The 13,723-nt window shown below is 46.3% G+C and overlaps 1 protein-coding gene across 2 annotated transcripts in view; it reads left to right on the forward strand.

Moving 5' to 3' along the window:
- The window catches only part of Mppe1 (metallophosphoesterase 1), a 30,979-nt gene extending 17,462 nt beyond the window's left edge, over positions 1-13,517 (forward strand). For both annotated transcript variants that reach the window (XM_045144473.1, XM_045144472.1), the window contains exons 4-11: positions 5,815-5,923; positions 7,218-7,321; positions 8,932-9,006; positions 10,351-10,459; positions 10,596-10,661; positions 10,742-10,864; positions 11,665-11,805; positions 12,663-13,517. In XM_045144473.1, the coding sequence (XP_045000408.1) occupies positions 5,815-5,923; positions 7,218-7,321; positions 8,932-9,006; positions 10,351-10,459; positions 10,596-10,661; positions 10,742-10,864; positions 11,665-11,805; positions 12,663-12,872 (937 nt within the window). In that variant the 3' untranslated portion in view covers positions 12,873-13,517. The remainder of the gene's footprint in view (positions 1-5,814; positions 5,924-7,217; positions 7,322-8,931; positions 9,007-10,350; positions 10,460-10,595; positions 10,662-10,741; positions 10,865-11,664; positions 11,806-12,662) is intronic.
- The last annotated feature ends 206 nt before the right edge of the window (positions 13,518-13,723 follow it).

Genomic DNA, 13,723 nt, shown 5'->3' on the forward strand with positions numbered 1-13,723 from the left:
TCCATCAGTTCTGTGCTCTGTTGCTTCTGGGCCGTCTCAAGTTAGGTGGGCATCTTGGTGGAAGGGCATGGTGGTACAGAGCTGCTCACCTCATCATGGACAGGAAGCAGAGACAGACACAGGAAGGAGACCAGGGACAGGGCATGTCTTTCCACGGCAGGTCCCCAGTGACTTCCCTCCATCTAAGTCCCATCTCTCAGCAGTGACATGACATTATGCATCCACCAAGGACTTAATGTATTGATGAGGTTTGAGCCCTGAGGATCCAACCACTCCTTGCCCACACACAATTTCAGTTGGAAACCAAGGCTATAATGTATGAGCCTTCAGAGGGATGTTGCAGGTCCTGCTGTGACTGTCCTATTCTGAGCACAGCTTTGGTGTGGCCCAGAGCATGGGTATTCCTTGAAGAGGCAGTATCCTCAGAATCCTCACATGTGGGTGCACCTGACTGGCTGAGGGGCAGAGTGTGTGATGTCCCCAGGGTGGGTGAAAGAGGGAAGAAGAAGTGATGGAGGGGTTTCCAGGTCTTTCTATGGAGAGTTTTGGCTAATGGAGGCATGAGCTAGATTAGGCCAGAGAGAAACTTCAGTTCCTAGGCTTTGTCTGGGACTTAGGCTGATACCAAGGTCCAGCCCCTCTGGGGAGTTCCCCATGTATTTATTTATTTTTCACTCTAGCCCAGGCTTATCTGGAACTCAGTCTATAGCCCAGGCTGGCTTCAGATTCATGGCAATGTTCCTACCCCAGCCTCCTGAATGCTAGGATTAAACATGTACACACCACACTTAAAAAAAATATTTTCTTATTTATTTGAGAGAGAGAGAGAGAGAGAGAGGGAAAAAATATAGCGCACCAGGGCCTCAAGCCACTGCAGATGAACTCCAGACATGTGTCACCTTGTGTATCTGGCTTATGTGGCTCCTAGAGAATTGAACCTGGGTCCTTTGGCTTTGCAGGTAAGTGCCTTAACTGCTAAGCCATATTTCCAGCACCCCCCCTTTTTTTAAATTTTTATTAACCTTTTCCATGATTATAAAATATATCCCATGGTAATTCCCTCCCTCCCCACCCCCACACTTTCCCATTTGAAATTCCATTCTCCATCATATTACCTCCCCATTACAATCATTGTAATTACATATATACAATATCAACCTATTAAGTATCTTCCTCCCTTCCTTTCTCTACCCTTTATGTCTCCTTTTTAACTTACTGGCCTCTGCTACTAAGTATTTTCATTCTCACGCAGAAGCCCAATCATCTGTAGCTAGGATCCACATATGAGAGAGAACATGTGGCGCTTGGCTTTCTGGGCCTGGGTTACCTCACTTAGTATAATACTTTCCAGGTCCATCCATTTTTCTGCAAATTTCATAACTTCATTTTTCTTTACGCTGAGTAAAACTCCATTGTATAAATGTGCCACATCTTCATTATCCACTCATCTGTTGTGGGACATCTAGGCTGGTTCCATTTCCCAGCTATTATAAATTGAGCAGCAATAAACATGATTGAGCATGTACTTCTAAGGAAATGAGATGAATCCTTTGGATATATGCCTAGGAGTGCTATAGCTGGGTCATATGGTAGATCAATCTCTAGCTGTTTTAGGAACCTCCACACTGTTTTCCACAATGGCTGGACCAGATTGCATTCCCACCAGCAGTGCAGAAGGGTTCCTTTTTTTCCACATCCCCGCCAATATTTATGATCATTTGTTTTCATGATGGTGGCCAATCTGACAGGAGTGAGATGGAATCTCAATGTAGTTTTAATCTGCATTTCCCTGATGACTAGTGATGTAGAACATTTTTTTAGATGCTTATATGCCTTTGTATTTCTTCCTTTGAGAACTCTCTATTTAGCTCCATAGCCCATTTTTTGATTGGCTTGTTTGATTCCTTATTTAACTTTTTTTTTTTTTAATATTTTTATTTCTTTATTTGCAAGGAGAAAGACAGACAGAGGGTAAGAGAGAACGAGAGAAGAGAAAGACACACAGAATGGACGTGCCAGGGCCTCCAGCCACTGAAAACAAATTCCAGATGCATGTGCTGATTCCTTATTTAACTTTTTGAGTTCTTTGTATATCCTAGATATTAATCTTTTATCAGATATATAGCTGGCGAAGATTTTTTCCCATTCTGTAGGTTGCCTCTTTGCTTTTTTCACTGTGTCCTTTGCAGTGCAAAATCTTTGTAATATCATTAGGTCCCAGTGGTAAATCTGTGGTTTTATTGCCTGAGCAATTGGGGTTGTATTCAGAAAGTCTTTGCCAAGACCAATATGTTGAAGGGTTTCCCCTACTTTTTCCTCTAGCAGTTTCAGAGTTTCCGGTCTGATGTTAAGGTCTTTAATCCATTTGGACTTAATTCTTGTGCATGGCGAGAGAGAAGAATCTATTTTCATCCTTCTGCAGATATATATCCAGTTTTCAAAACACCATTTGCTGAAGAGGCTGTCTCTTCTCCAATGAGTATTTTTGGCATTTTTATCAAATATCAGGTGGCTATAGCTACTTGGGCTTACATCTGGGTCCTCTATTCTGTTCCACTGATCTACATGTCTGTTTTTGTGCCAGTACCATGCTGTTTTTGTTACTATGGCTCTGTAGTATAGGTTAAAATCAGGTATGGTGATACCACCAGCCTCTTTTTTGTTGCTTAGTATTATTTTAGATATTCGAGGCTTTTTGTGATTCCAAATGAATTTTTGGATTGTTTTTTCTATTTCCATGAAGAAAGCCTTTGGAATTTTGATAGGGATTGCATTAAATGTGTAGATTGCTTTAGGTAAGATTGCCATTTTCACAATATTGATTCTTCCAATCCAGGAACAAGGGATGTTTCTCCACTTTCTAGTGTCTTCTGCAATTTCTCGCTTGAGTGTTTTAAAGTTCTCATTGTATAGATTCTTTACTTCCTTGGTTAGGTTTATTCCAAGGTACTTTATTTTTTTTGATGCAATTGTGAATGGGAGTGATTCTCTGATTTCATCCTCTGTGTGTTTGTTGTTAGCATATATGAAGGCTACTGATTTCTGTGTATTTATTTTGTATCCTGCTACATCAGCACCCCCCTTTTTAAATTAAGTAGAAATTTTGTATGTGCTGGGCTCCCCCAGCAGGTACTGCGGACGAAGGACCAGACCCGCTGGTTCCTCCCACAGGGTTGAGGAGGAGGGTGAGTGTCCACGGCCAGGAACACACCACCGAGCCGAGAGTCTCATCAAAGCAGGAACTCGCTTTATTGTAACAGGCAGCTGTTTATATAGTGGTGAGGACGAAGGCGGGGATCTCGGGAGGGGATAAGGCATAAGGGCCATGAGCATGCCGTGACTTTTGAGATGACTGGTGCTAAGCACGCGCACGCGTGGGAACTCTAACTTTCTACGTGGAAGTGGCAGGCCAGAGGTTATTTGGTGCCCTGCTGAGTCCTAGCTTGCCAGAGACAGGTCGCCAAACTTAGCTAGGCTCACATCCGGGCCTCTCAAGGCCCAACACTATGGACACATCATGTGTTGGTGCCATCATTTCCCTCCTTCCTTCCCCCTTTCCACTGAGGGCCCTTTTCAGCGAGATTGCTGGTTTTCACCCTGGGGTTGGAGTTATGTGCAGTGAGAGTAGCAGCCAGTCATCGTGGGGAGTGCTTTGTTAAAAAATTGTTTTTAATTTATTTGTATGTGTGTACCAGGACCTCTTACTGCTACAAATTGTAGATGCCTGAACCTCTTTTTGCATCCTGCTTCCTTGAGTGGCTTGGGAATTGAACCCAAAGCTGGCAGTCTTTGTAAGTCACCTTTAATGCTGAGATCTTCCTAGCACCTTTCCTCTTCAGCTGTGGTGTTGACCCCCCTTCTCCTGGACTGACAGACCTTTAAGGAATGATTATTTAGTGCCTGGAAGACCTGCTGATTAAAGCCACTTTCCTTTGTTCCTACACACCAGGACATAACATTCCCCATTGGAGGAAAAGTATCCCAAGTATGCCCCAAGGAGGAGGGAAAGTTTGGGGTCCTCAGGAAAATGACATGGGCTGGAGCTGGTTAGAGAGGAGAGGGGGTGGGCTGAGGGTCATGGAGAGGTTTGGATACTTGCTACATGTCTGGTCACTGTACAGACATTGTGTGACTTAATCCTGCAACTGTCATGTCCTAAGGAAGTGGGTGTTTACTTGGAATGAATGATTTTGAAGATAGGGTCTTTCTGTGTAGCCCAGCCTGGCCTTGGCCGTGCCTTTTGGGTGCTGGGGTAACAAGAGCGCCTCACCACACGCTCTTCCTTTACGAAGGAAGACACTGGAAGTCAGAGTAGACATGTTCTCAAGGCTGCATCCCTCAATAAATGGAGGTATGCTTTTTAACTTAGTGTCTGTCAGATTGCATAGCTTGGAGCCTTTTTTGTTGGCTTGTAAACTCATCTTCAGGGTGATCACTTAATGTGTCTGAATTCTACTGGATATGCTGTTTGACACTGGCTGGTCTCTTTCTTCCATTGTCTCCCCTTAACTCGGAAGTAGTGGTCCTCGTAAGAAGTGGAACCTTGCTGGGCATAGTGGTGCACTCCTTTAATCCCAGCACTTGGGAGGCCGAAGTAGGAGGATCACTGTGAGCTCGAGGCCACCCTGAGACTACATAGTGAATTCCAGGTCAGCCTGGGCTTGAGCGAGACCCTACCTCAAAAAACCAAAAGCATAACCAAATAAACAAACAAACAAAAAAGAAGTGGAACCTTGGTGGCACACGCCTTTAGTCTTAGCATTTGGGAGGCTGAGGAGGAAGATTGAGTTTAAAGTTAGCTGGGCTACAGAGTGAGTTCCGGATTAGCCTTAGAATGAGATCCTGCCTCAAAAAACAAAAAGCAAAACTAAACAAGCAAACAAAACCCTGAAAGAAATAAACCTGGGCTGTCACTCACTGGCAGAGCTTTCTTCTAGCATTCATAAAGCTCTGGTTTCTACCTGTTATATCACAAAAAGAATAAAAAGAAACAGGGCCTGGAGGTGGTTTAGCTGTTAAAATGCTTGCCTGTGAAGGCTAAAGATCCAGGTTTGATTTCCCCAGGACACCTGTAAGCCAAATGCACAAGCTAGCACATGCAACTGGAGTCGTTTGCAGTGGCTGGAGGCCCTGGTGTGCCTATTCTTTTTCCCTACCATTCTCTCCAATCAATTAATCAATAAATAATTTTTAGAAAAAAAAGAATAAAAAGAAACAAGCTACATGCCATCTTTTGAGTATGTTGCAAAATCAGTTTGAATTGGCCATCACTGGAAACTGCATTTAAAAAAGAAAGTTTAAAAAATTTATTTATTTAAGAGAGTGAGAAAAAGAGGGAAGAAGGGAAAGAGAGACAGAGAATGAATGAATGAGTGAATATGGGCATGGCAGTGCCTCTAGCCGCTGCAAATTCTAGATGTATGTGCCACCTTGTGTGTCTGACACATGGGTACTGGGAATTGAACCTGGGTCCTTTGGTTTTGCAGGCAAGTGCCTTAACCACGAAGCCATCTCTCCAGCCCCGGAAACTGCATTTAATTATCTCAAATTCCTGGGGTTCTCTTGATGGACTGATGGGTTTAGGGTGCAGTTTAATGCCCAGATGGACACCACACAGAACCTCAGCATTTGAGGGTATAGGAGGGCTGACTGACTCTCTTTCCCACATTTAATTTGATACAGAGTCATTGGTCCTTCCACAGCCAAGGGCTGGAAAGCGGGGCTACAAGGGTCATGCAAGGTGGAGGATCAGAAGGCACGGTAGCTCCACCCAGGAAACCGGCCGCTGCATTCATTTCTCCTGTTGTCCTCAAGGGAGTGGCAAATGGAACGAGCCTTTCAAACAGCTCTGTGGTCGCTGCAGCCGGAAGTCGTCTTCATTCTGGGGGACATCTTTGATGAAGGGAAGTGGAGCTCTGCCCAGGTAGGATTTGGGATCACACACCCTCGTTCTCCCTCTGGGACTCGCCATAGGTCTGTGGAGCTGTACTGGCTTGAGCTGGGAGTTTTGCTTGGTACTGATTAGAAATGTGTAGGCCTAGGGCAGGCGTGTAGCTCCACGGTACAGGGTGTTTAGCGTGTGCAAGGCCCTGACCTCTGCCTCCCTTAGGTACAGTCTTAACCTGAAGATCCTTAGGTAGGATTCGTACCCGGGGTAAACCTTATGTTAGTTGGCTAGTCTTTTATTTTATTTTTTAAATTTTTGTTTAATTTTATTTATTTATTTGAGAGTGACAGACAGAGAGAGAAAGAGGCAGATAGAGAGAATGGGCGCGCCAGGGCCTCCAGCCTCTGCAAACAAACTGCAGACGCTTGTGCCCCCTTGTGCATCAGGCTAACGTGGGTCCTGGGGAACCGAGCCTCGAACCGGGGTCCTCAGTCTTCATAGGCAAGCGCTTAACCGCTAAGCCATCTCTCCAGCCCGGTTGGCTAGTCTTATATTGATCTGTCTAGAGAGTGTATGGATGAACCTCCTGGGGAAAGGAGAAGCAGGCAAGATGGGTGTTCTTTCACTTGTCACCAGAATCATAGGAGACATGTTGAAATGGAAATTGAACTTCATATTCTTTTTATTTTTCTTGATGGACTAGGGGGTTAAGCTGGGCAAGTGCTCTACCACTGAGCTGCACTTGGCCTCTAACTTTAACCGCCTTCAAGATTTTTCCAAATTTGTTATTTTGTTTTATTTATTTATTTATTTATTTTTTGAGGTAAGGTCTCACTGTAGCTCAGACTGACCTGGAATTCACTGTGTAATCTCAGGGTGGCCTTGAACTCACAGTGATCCCCCTACCTCTGCCTCTCCAGTGCTGGGATTAAAGGCGTGTGTCACCACACCTGGCTTATTATTCTGTCTTTATGTTATTCTAACCTTCAACATTCGTTTAATGCTAGCTCTTAAATCTAAAAGGTTAACTTTCTCTCATCTCTACTTTACCAACACCACTGCTTCGTACTGGCTCTTACTGAAATTCTTTTCTGTGGCATGAATCAAGACGTCACCTTCCCGGAATGAGGTGTCTGAGTGGGGAGAGCTCCTCAGGTTCCAGCCCTGGGCTGCGTTTCCCATCGATAGAAGTTGGCTTGGGGTAGGAAGCAGTTTGTAGAATTGAAACGCTGGCTTGGCCTGGGGAGTGACTTGTAGTCTAAATAGGAACCTGTGTCAGCCACGGGGAGGAGGGTCTGCGGTTCCCCGCAGCACATCTCGTTCCCCTCAGGCGTGGGCAGATGATGTGCAGCGCTTTCAGAGGATGTTCAGACACCCCAGCCATGTGCAGCTGAAGGTGATCGTTGGTAACCATGACATCGGCTTCCACTATCAGTGAGTAGTGCCCCGGAGCACCCCACCTCCATGTTACACCAGCAGCATCCTAAGCTGCCGGTGTCCAGGGGAAGACCTTACTTGTGCATTCCCAAGGAAAGCTGTTTTCCTGCAGAGATGGAAGTCTGGAATGGAAACTCCTTACGGGATTCAAACATTGTGGTTCATGTTAACCCTCAACAGAGGTCTGTGGCGTGAATGAATTGTATGTGTCCTCGGGGTATATTGAGCTTGAAGTATATTTATTTGCCTGTGTGTATGTATCTGCACACGTGTGTGTGCAGATATGTGTGCCTTGTGGGCATTGAGGAGCCTAGAGGAGAATGTTGGGTGCCTTCCTGCTGGGTGTGTTCCCTTGAGACTCCAGTTGCTAAACCTGGAGCTGCTGATTTTGGTCAGACTGGCTGCAAGTGAGCCTCACATTCCCCTGTCTCTGCTCCTCACAGGATTTGGGTTACAGGTGTGTAGGACCAGGCTCAGCTTCCCCCTTCCACCCCACCCCCACGGCCCCCATCCTGAGGTAGGGTCTCATTCTTTCCTAGCCTGACGTGAAACTCACTCTGTAGCCCCAGGCTGGCCTCAAACTCAGCCTCCCCAAATGCTGGGACTAAAGGGTGTGCCACCACACCTAGCTCAGCTTTTTTTTAAAAAATGAATTTGCAAATGTGTGTGTGTGATGCGCACATGTGCACGTGTCAGGATCTCCTGCTGCTGCAAACAAATGCTTGTCTGGCTTTATGTAGGTGTCTGGGGGATTGAACCCTGGGGCCATGCAGGCTTTGCAAGCAAGCACCCTTAACTGCTGAGCCGTCTTCCTAATCCCCACACTCATCATTTTCCATGGGTTCTGGGGATCAAACTCAGGCCCTTATGCTGTGTGGCCAGTCTTATTAGCCATCTCCCCAACTGCTGTTTTTGTTTCCCTGTCTGTCCCTCCGTCCCTTTGTCCATCCATCCATCCTTCCTTCCTTCCTCCCTCCCTTTCTCCCTCCTTCCCTTTCCTCCCTTCTCTCTCTCTCTCTCTCTTTCACTCTCTTTCTTTCTGTCTTTTTTCTTTAGTAGGGGGTCTCACTCTAGCCCAGGCTGACCTGGAATTCACTATGTAGTCTCAGGTTGGCCTCAAACTCATGAGCAATCAACCACATCTGGCTCACTTACATTTTAATGGCTCACTTTTATATGGTGCTGTAATCCTTATGTGCTAGTTCATTTTAAGTACTTTAATTTACAATTTACTTCTCCCATCCAAGTACTAGCCAGAACCAACCCTGCCTCGCTTCTGAGATCAGACAAGATTGGATATGGCAGGGTGGTGTGGCTGTAGAGAAGTACTTTACTTCTATATATTATCTCAGTTACTTAACCGTGGTTCTGTTACTTCTCTCATTGTTCCAGTAAGGATACTGTTGTCCCAGAAAGCTAAGTAACTTGCCTTAGGCTTCATGCTAAGTAGTGGAGCTGAGATTTGAACCTTAATTACCTGGGGTCAGATGAAGCCTTTAACTTATAATGATGCCAGTTCGTGAAAGTGATTTTTCATGTTCATTGTAATTCCATAGTTGTAGGATGGCTTGTTCTGAAAAATGCTTCTTTTTTACATTTGGATATAGGATGAGCAAATACAGAGTGAAACGATTTGAGAAAGTGTTCGACTCTAAAATGCTGTTTTCTTTGAAAGGAGTTAAGTAAGTACGATTTGTGAATTCCTGTTGAGTCCTTCCTCAGAATATTTTCACTTTTTCTTCTTTTCCACCCCCCTCACCTTCAATATGGTGCTGGGGATGGACCCCAGGACTTTGTGTCCACTAAACACATACAACTACAGAGCTATGCCATCAGCCCAAACACTTCATTTTTCGGAGGCGACTGCCACACTTGGGTCAGTCCCATGCACTGTGTGACTCAGCATCTTGGGCAATGGTCCCTCCCTCACTGTACTTGGGGTCACTGTGGGAGTTGATGGGACATTTGAAACCAACTCTCAGTGAACCGGTCAGTCTGTGACACTGTAGCCACTGTGGGCATGTGTCTGCCTGTCACGTCCCCAGTTGCTATATCACTCTACTTTGTAAAGGTGGCCTTTGTGACACTTTTTGATTTTGTTTTAGAGATAGGGTCTTCTTGTTCCATTGCCCATGTGAGTCTTGAACTCCTGAGCTCCCAAGAAGCTAGAGCTATGGACATGTGCACATATAGTTTAAAGGCACCTTAAAATTTTTTACTTAAAGGCACCTTTCTGTTTGATCAAAATGTATTTGTATCACTTCTCAAAGGCTGTTTCCAGAGTTATGTGCAGAATGTGTGTTTGTCCCATGAGCTCCTGGGTCGACTGCTTGGAGTGAGGACAGTTTGTCCCATGAGTCCCCTAGATGCACTGCGTGGAGTGAGGACAGTTTGTCCCATGAGTCCCCTAGATGCACTGCGTGGAGTGAGGACAGTTTGTCCCATGAGTCCCCTAGATGCACTGCTTGGAGTGAGGACAGTTTGTCCCATGAGTCCCCTAGATGCACTGCGTGGAGTGAGGACAGTTTGTCCCATGAGTCCCCTAGATGCCCTGCATGGAGTGAGGACAGTTTGTCCCATGAGTCCCCTAGATGCACTGCATGGAGTGAGGACAGCATCCATATTTTGTTCCAAGCACCTGTGGTGGTGTTCCATTCACTCCTCAGAAGCTGATGGTGTGGGCTTCCTGGTCCTATCCTCCCTTGCACAGGTAGACAGAGAAACTCAGTAACTTGACCAAGGACATGTTTCTGATTGGATGCCAGGCCCGGGTGCATCTTTCTCTCAGGCTTCTGTTGTGGGATTTCCTCCAAGTTTAGAGTTAGAAATCCTTTCTCCAATCTTGGACCCAGCTCCTGTCATGCTCTTTTTTTGTTTTGTTCGCATCAACTCATAAAACAGTTAGTTTATTAGAACTTAGGCGGCTCTGGGCTTGTTTCTTCGTATTACGGATGCGGAATGCTACTTCCTGGGCATGACGATCAGCCCCAGTGGCCTGACTTTCTGCCTGCTCCTGTTTGCCCCAGCTTTGTGATGGTCAACAGTGTCGCCATGGAAGGGGACGGTTGTAACATCTGCTCAGAAGCCGAAGCCGGCCTCATGGAGATTTCACGTCGACTGAATTGCTCCCGAGAGGTATGAGACTGTTCAAACAGCACAGGCCTTCTGCTCTGGCCGCAGCACGCGCTGTCCGTCACCCAGCTCGCCCGCCCCACCTCCCATGGGTGAATAGCACACTTGCTGGGTTAACAGGCTGACTTCTGAACGGCAGGTGCCGGGCTCCAGCCAGTGTGGAGGTGGGCAGCGGCTCCCCGCATCCGCCCCAGTGTTGCTGCAGGTGAGCAAGGGGAGGGAGTGGCATTGATGGGGACAGGCCACCTGAAAGTCCCATCCGACACCTCTTTAAATCCTGGACAGCACTACCCACTGTATAGGACCAGTGATGCCAACTGCTCAGGGGACGATGCAGCCCCTCTGGAGGAAAGGACTATCCCGTTCAAGGAGAGATACGACGTGCTTTCTCGGGAGGCCTCCCTAAAGGTACCGTGTGTGATGATGCCAATGTCACTCTCCCTTACTTACATTTCCAAAGCTGCACATCAGGGACACACCGGGTCTTGAAGATGGCCAGCTGCAGGGTGGAGAGGGCTTGGGTACCATCTCGGATTTCCATTTAAGTCATTCTCCCTTGTTTTCTTTTTCAGTAGCTCTTTTATGATTTCCTGATTCCCAGTCAGCAATGCTCTCACATGTTCTTCCCCATTCCAAGTGTTTTCATCAACTTAAATGAACGGGGAAGTGTAAATGACACTTACAAAGTCCAATTTCTAGGGTTCTAGTTTAAAATGTACTTTCTTAATTATGCATAGTTAAGAAAAACCAATCTAATATGTAGCATTTAGAGTTAGAAATAAATACTTCAAATATAACTATGTTCATGAAATATATTGGTATATATATATATTTTTTTCATTTATTTGAGAGAAACTGGGTGTGCCAGAGCCTCTTGTCACTGCAAACAAACTGTAGGTACTGGGAAATGAGGCCTGTAGGCTTGGCAAGCAAGCACCTTTAACCACTGAGCTACCTCTGCAGCCCCTCATGGAATATATTTATAAAAACAATAAGATATAATAAATGACACTCTGTGATAGGATGGGTAAGAGCCTAAGAGGTTTACTGTGAACAAAAGAAAAAGAAAAAGTTTAGGGGGAAACAATCCACTCCTACAGTAGTAAGGTTCGCATTTAGACAGCAGAATGAGTGACAGAGGCCAGCCAGGGGCCTGCAGGGGTCAGGCCTAAGCGCTCACTGTCCGCCTGCCTGTCCTTGGCCCCTAGCTGCTGTGGTGGCTGCGGCCCCGCCTGGTCCTGAGCGGTCACACGCACAGCGCCTGCGAGGTGCTCCACGCGGGAAGGACCCCCGAGCTCAGCGTGCCGTCCTTCAGTTGGAGGAACAGAAACAACCCCAGCTTCATCATGGTAACGTACAAGTTTATTTCTGTCCGAAAGCTTTCCTAAGTATTGAAATTAACACAGTCATCAACTATTTAGTTGCTGCAGTCAGTAAAAATGTACAAAAACCAGAAAACCGATTGCTCTCTCGGCGCACTAAATCGGACCGACTGCCTGTCTCCAATCACCCGCCTGGGAACAAATAAGAACTTGACCTTGGGGTGGGCTCCCCGGAGGGGAGGAGCAGCGGCCAGGCTTTCATCCTGCCGGCAGAGGGCGCTGTCCCAGGGCTGTTACACGCTCATTAGCATATCCAGTCATCCCCCCCCCCCCCCTTTGCCCCAGCAGATAGCGCTACAGCATTTGCAGGTTGGTGGAAAGGTGTTGACTCAATGAATCCTGACTCCCTGATGTTTTAGCACCTTCCTTTTAATCATGGGTTCCTGGACCCAGTGTTTATGTTTTGCCCTATTTCACAAAAGGGTAAGGGGGTCCCTGTGTTTTCAAGTTCAAAGTAAGCGACCAGGTTCGCTCATATGATTCCACCGTTACATGGGGACATAGGGGTATCCTTGGGTGACATTCCTTGCTTCGGTATCAAATGGCAGGAAAGTACTCTTGTATCCCCGACTCTCCATGTGCCTCTCTGGATACTCCCTTGGGCTGCCTGCTATGTGAGGGACACGTTTTCATGGGGGATCAGCATCCCAGACCCGCTCCCCAAGCCTTCCTTTTACCTGTGTGTTAAATGGTGACTTGGTTTTGGGTGAGGATTCTTCCCTCCCCATCACACCTGAGGGAACCCTGCAGGTCACCTCCCTTGGCTCTGAGTTGCACAGCTGTCCTGGGACTCATGCTGCATACCTTCTCCCTCTTTTCCCCAGGGCAGCCTGACGTCCAGAGATTATGCCCTGTCTAAGTGCTACCTCCCTTGTGAGGACACCGTACTGGCCACATACTGCGGGGCAGCCGGGCTCCTCATGGTCCTCACCTTAGCGCACTTTGAGCGTCTGGTCTCCCCTTTCCTTGGAACCTGTTCAGAACGTGCAGGACGAGCTGACGAACAGGCAGCTGCTGCACACGGTGGTAAATAGCAAAGCCAAAGACGGGCCTCCCGGCAGTCGGTCACGTGAAGGAGGACAGATGTCTGTCTTTACATCACAAAGATTCTAGACGGTCAGTGTCAGTAAGGGCAGGATAAATAGTTGACTGTACTGTTCTCATGCTATAAAAATGGAACGTGTACTCTACAACAAATCTGCTTTCCTTTTTTATCAAATGTATGTATAATTAAAGGTTGCGTCTGTACAGTACGTAAATGCTGTGGACACCGTCACTTGCATGCACAACACACGGCCCTTGCTTCCCGGGAGGGACCTGGGAGCCCCCTGGTGTACACGTGAGGCTATGTGTGCACACAAAACTTGGGTTTGCTCTGTCCTTTTATGAAGTGGCTCTAAAATTCCTTTGTATTATGAAGCTGTACATGTAGAAAAAAGTATAGACTCAGTTTTCAGGAACATCACCTTTTTTTTTCCTTTAAATAGACTTTTGTGTTTCTGTGCTAATGGAATCAGATCTTTAGATAAGTGACTTTTCTCTCCAGGAGACCCCATTGTAACATCTGAATTTAGTGCCTGTTAATGACTAAAACTGAAAAAAAAAATGGATAGGGCTTTTTGTCTTTAAAAATAAATGGTGTAATGATTTTAGTGAGATAAAGCATATTTTTTCCTTAAGAATCTGGCTATGTTTTTTTTTCAAGGTAGGGTCTCACACTAGCCCAGGCTGACCTGGAATTCACTATGGAGTCTCAGGGTGGCCTCAAACTCACAGCGATCCTCCTACCTCTGCCTCCCGAGATCTGGGATTAAAGGTGTGCACCACCACGCCTGGCTCTGGCTTTTGTTTTTAGTCTTAACTTTTACTGTTTATTTTATTTTGA

Source organism: Jaculus jaculus, chromosome 2 (genome assembly GCF_020740685.1).
Source record: "Jaculus jaculus isolate mJacJac1 chromosome 2, mJacJac1.mat.Y.cur, whole genome shotgun sequence".
In the NCBI taxonomy this organism is placed as follows: Eukaryota; Metazoa; Chordata; class Mammalia; order Rodentia; family Dipodidae; genus Jaculus; species Jaculus jaculus.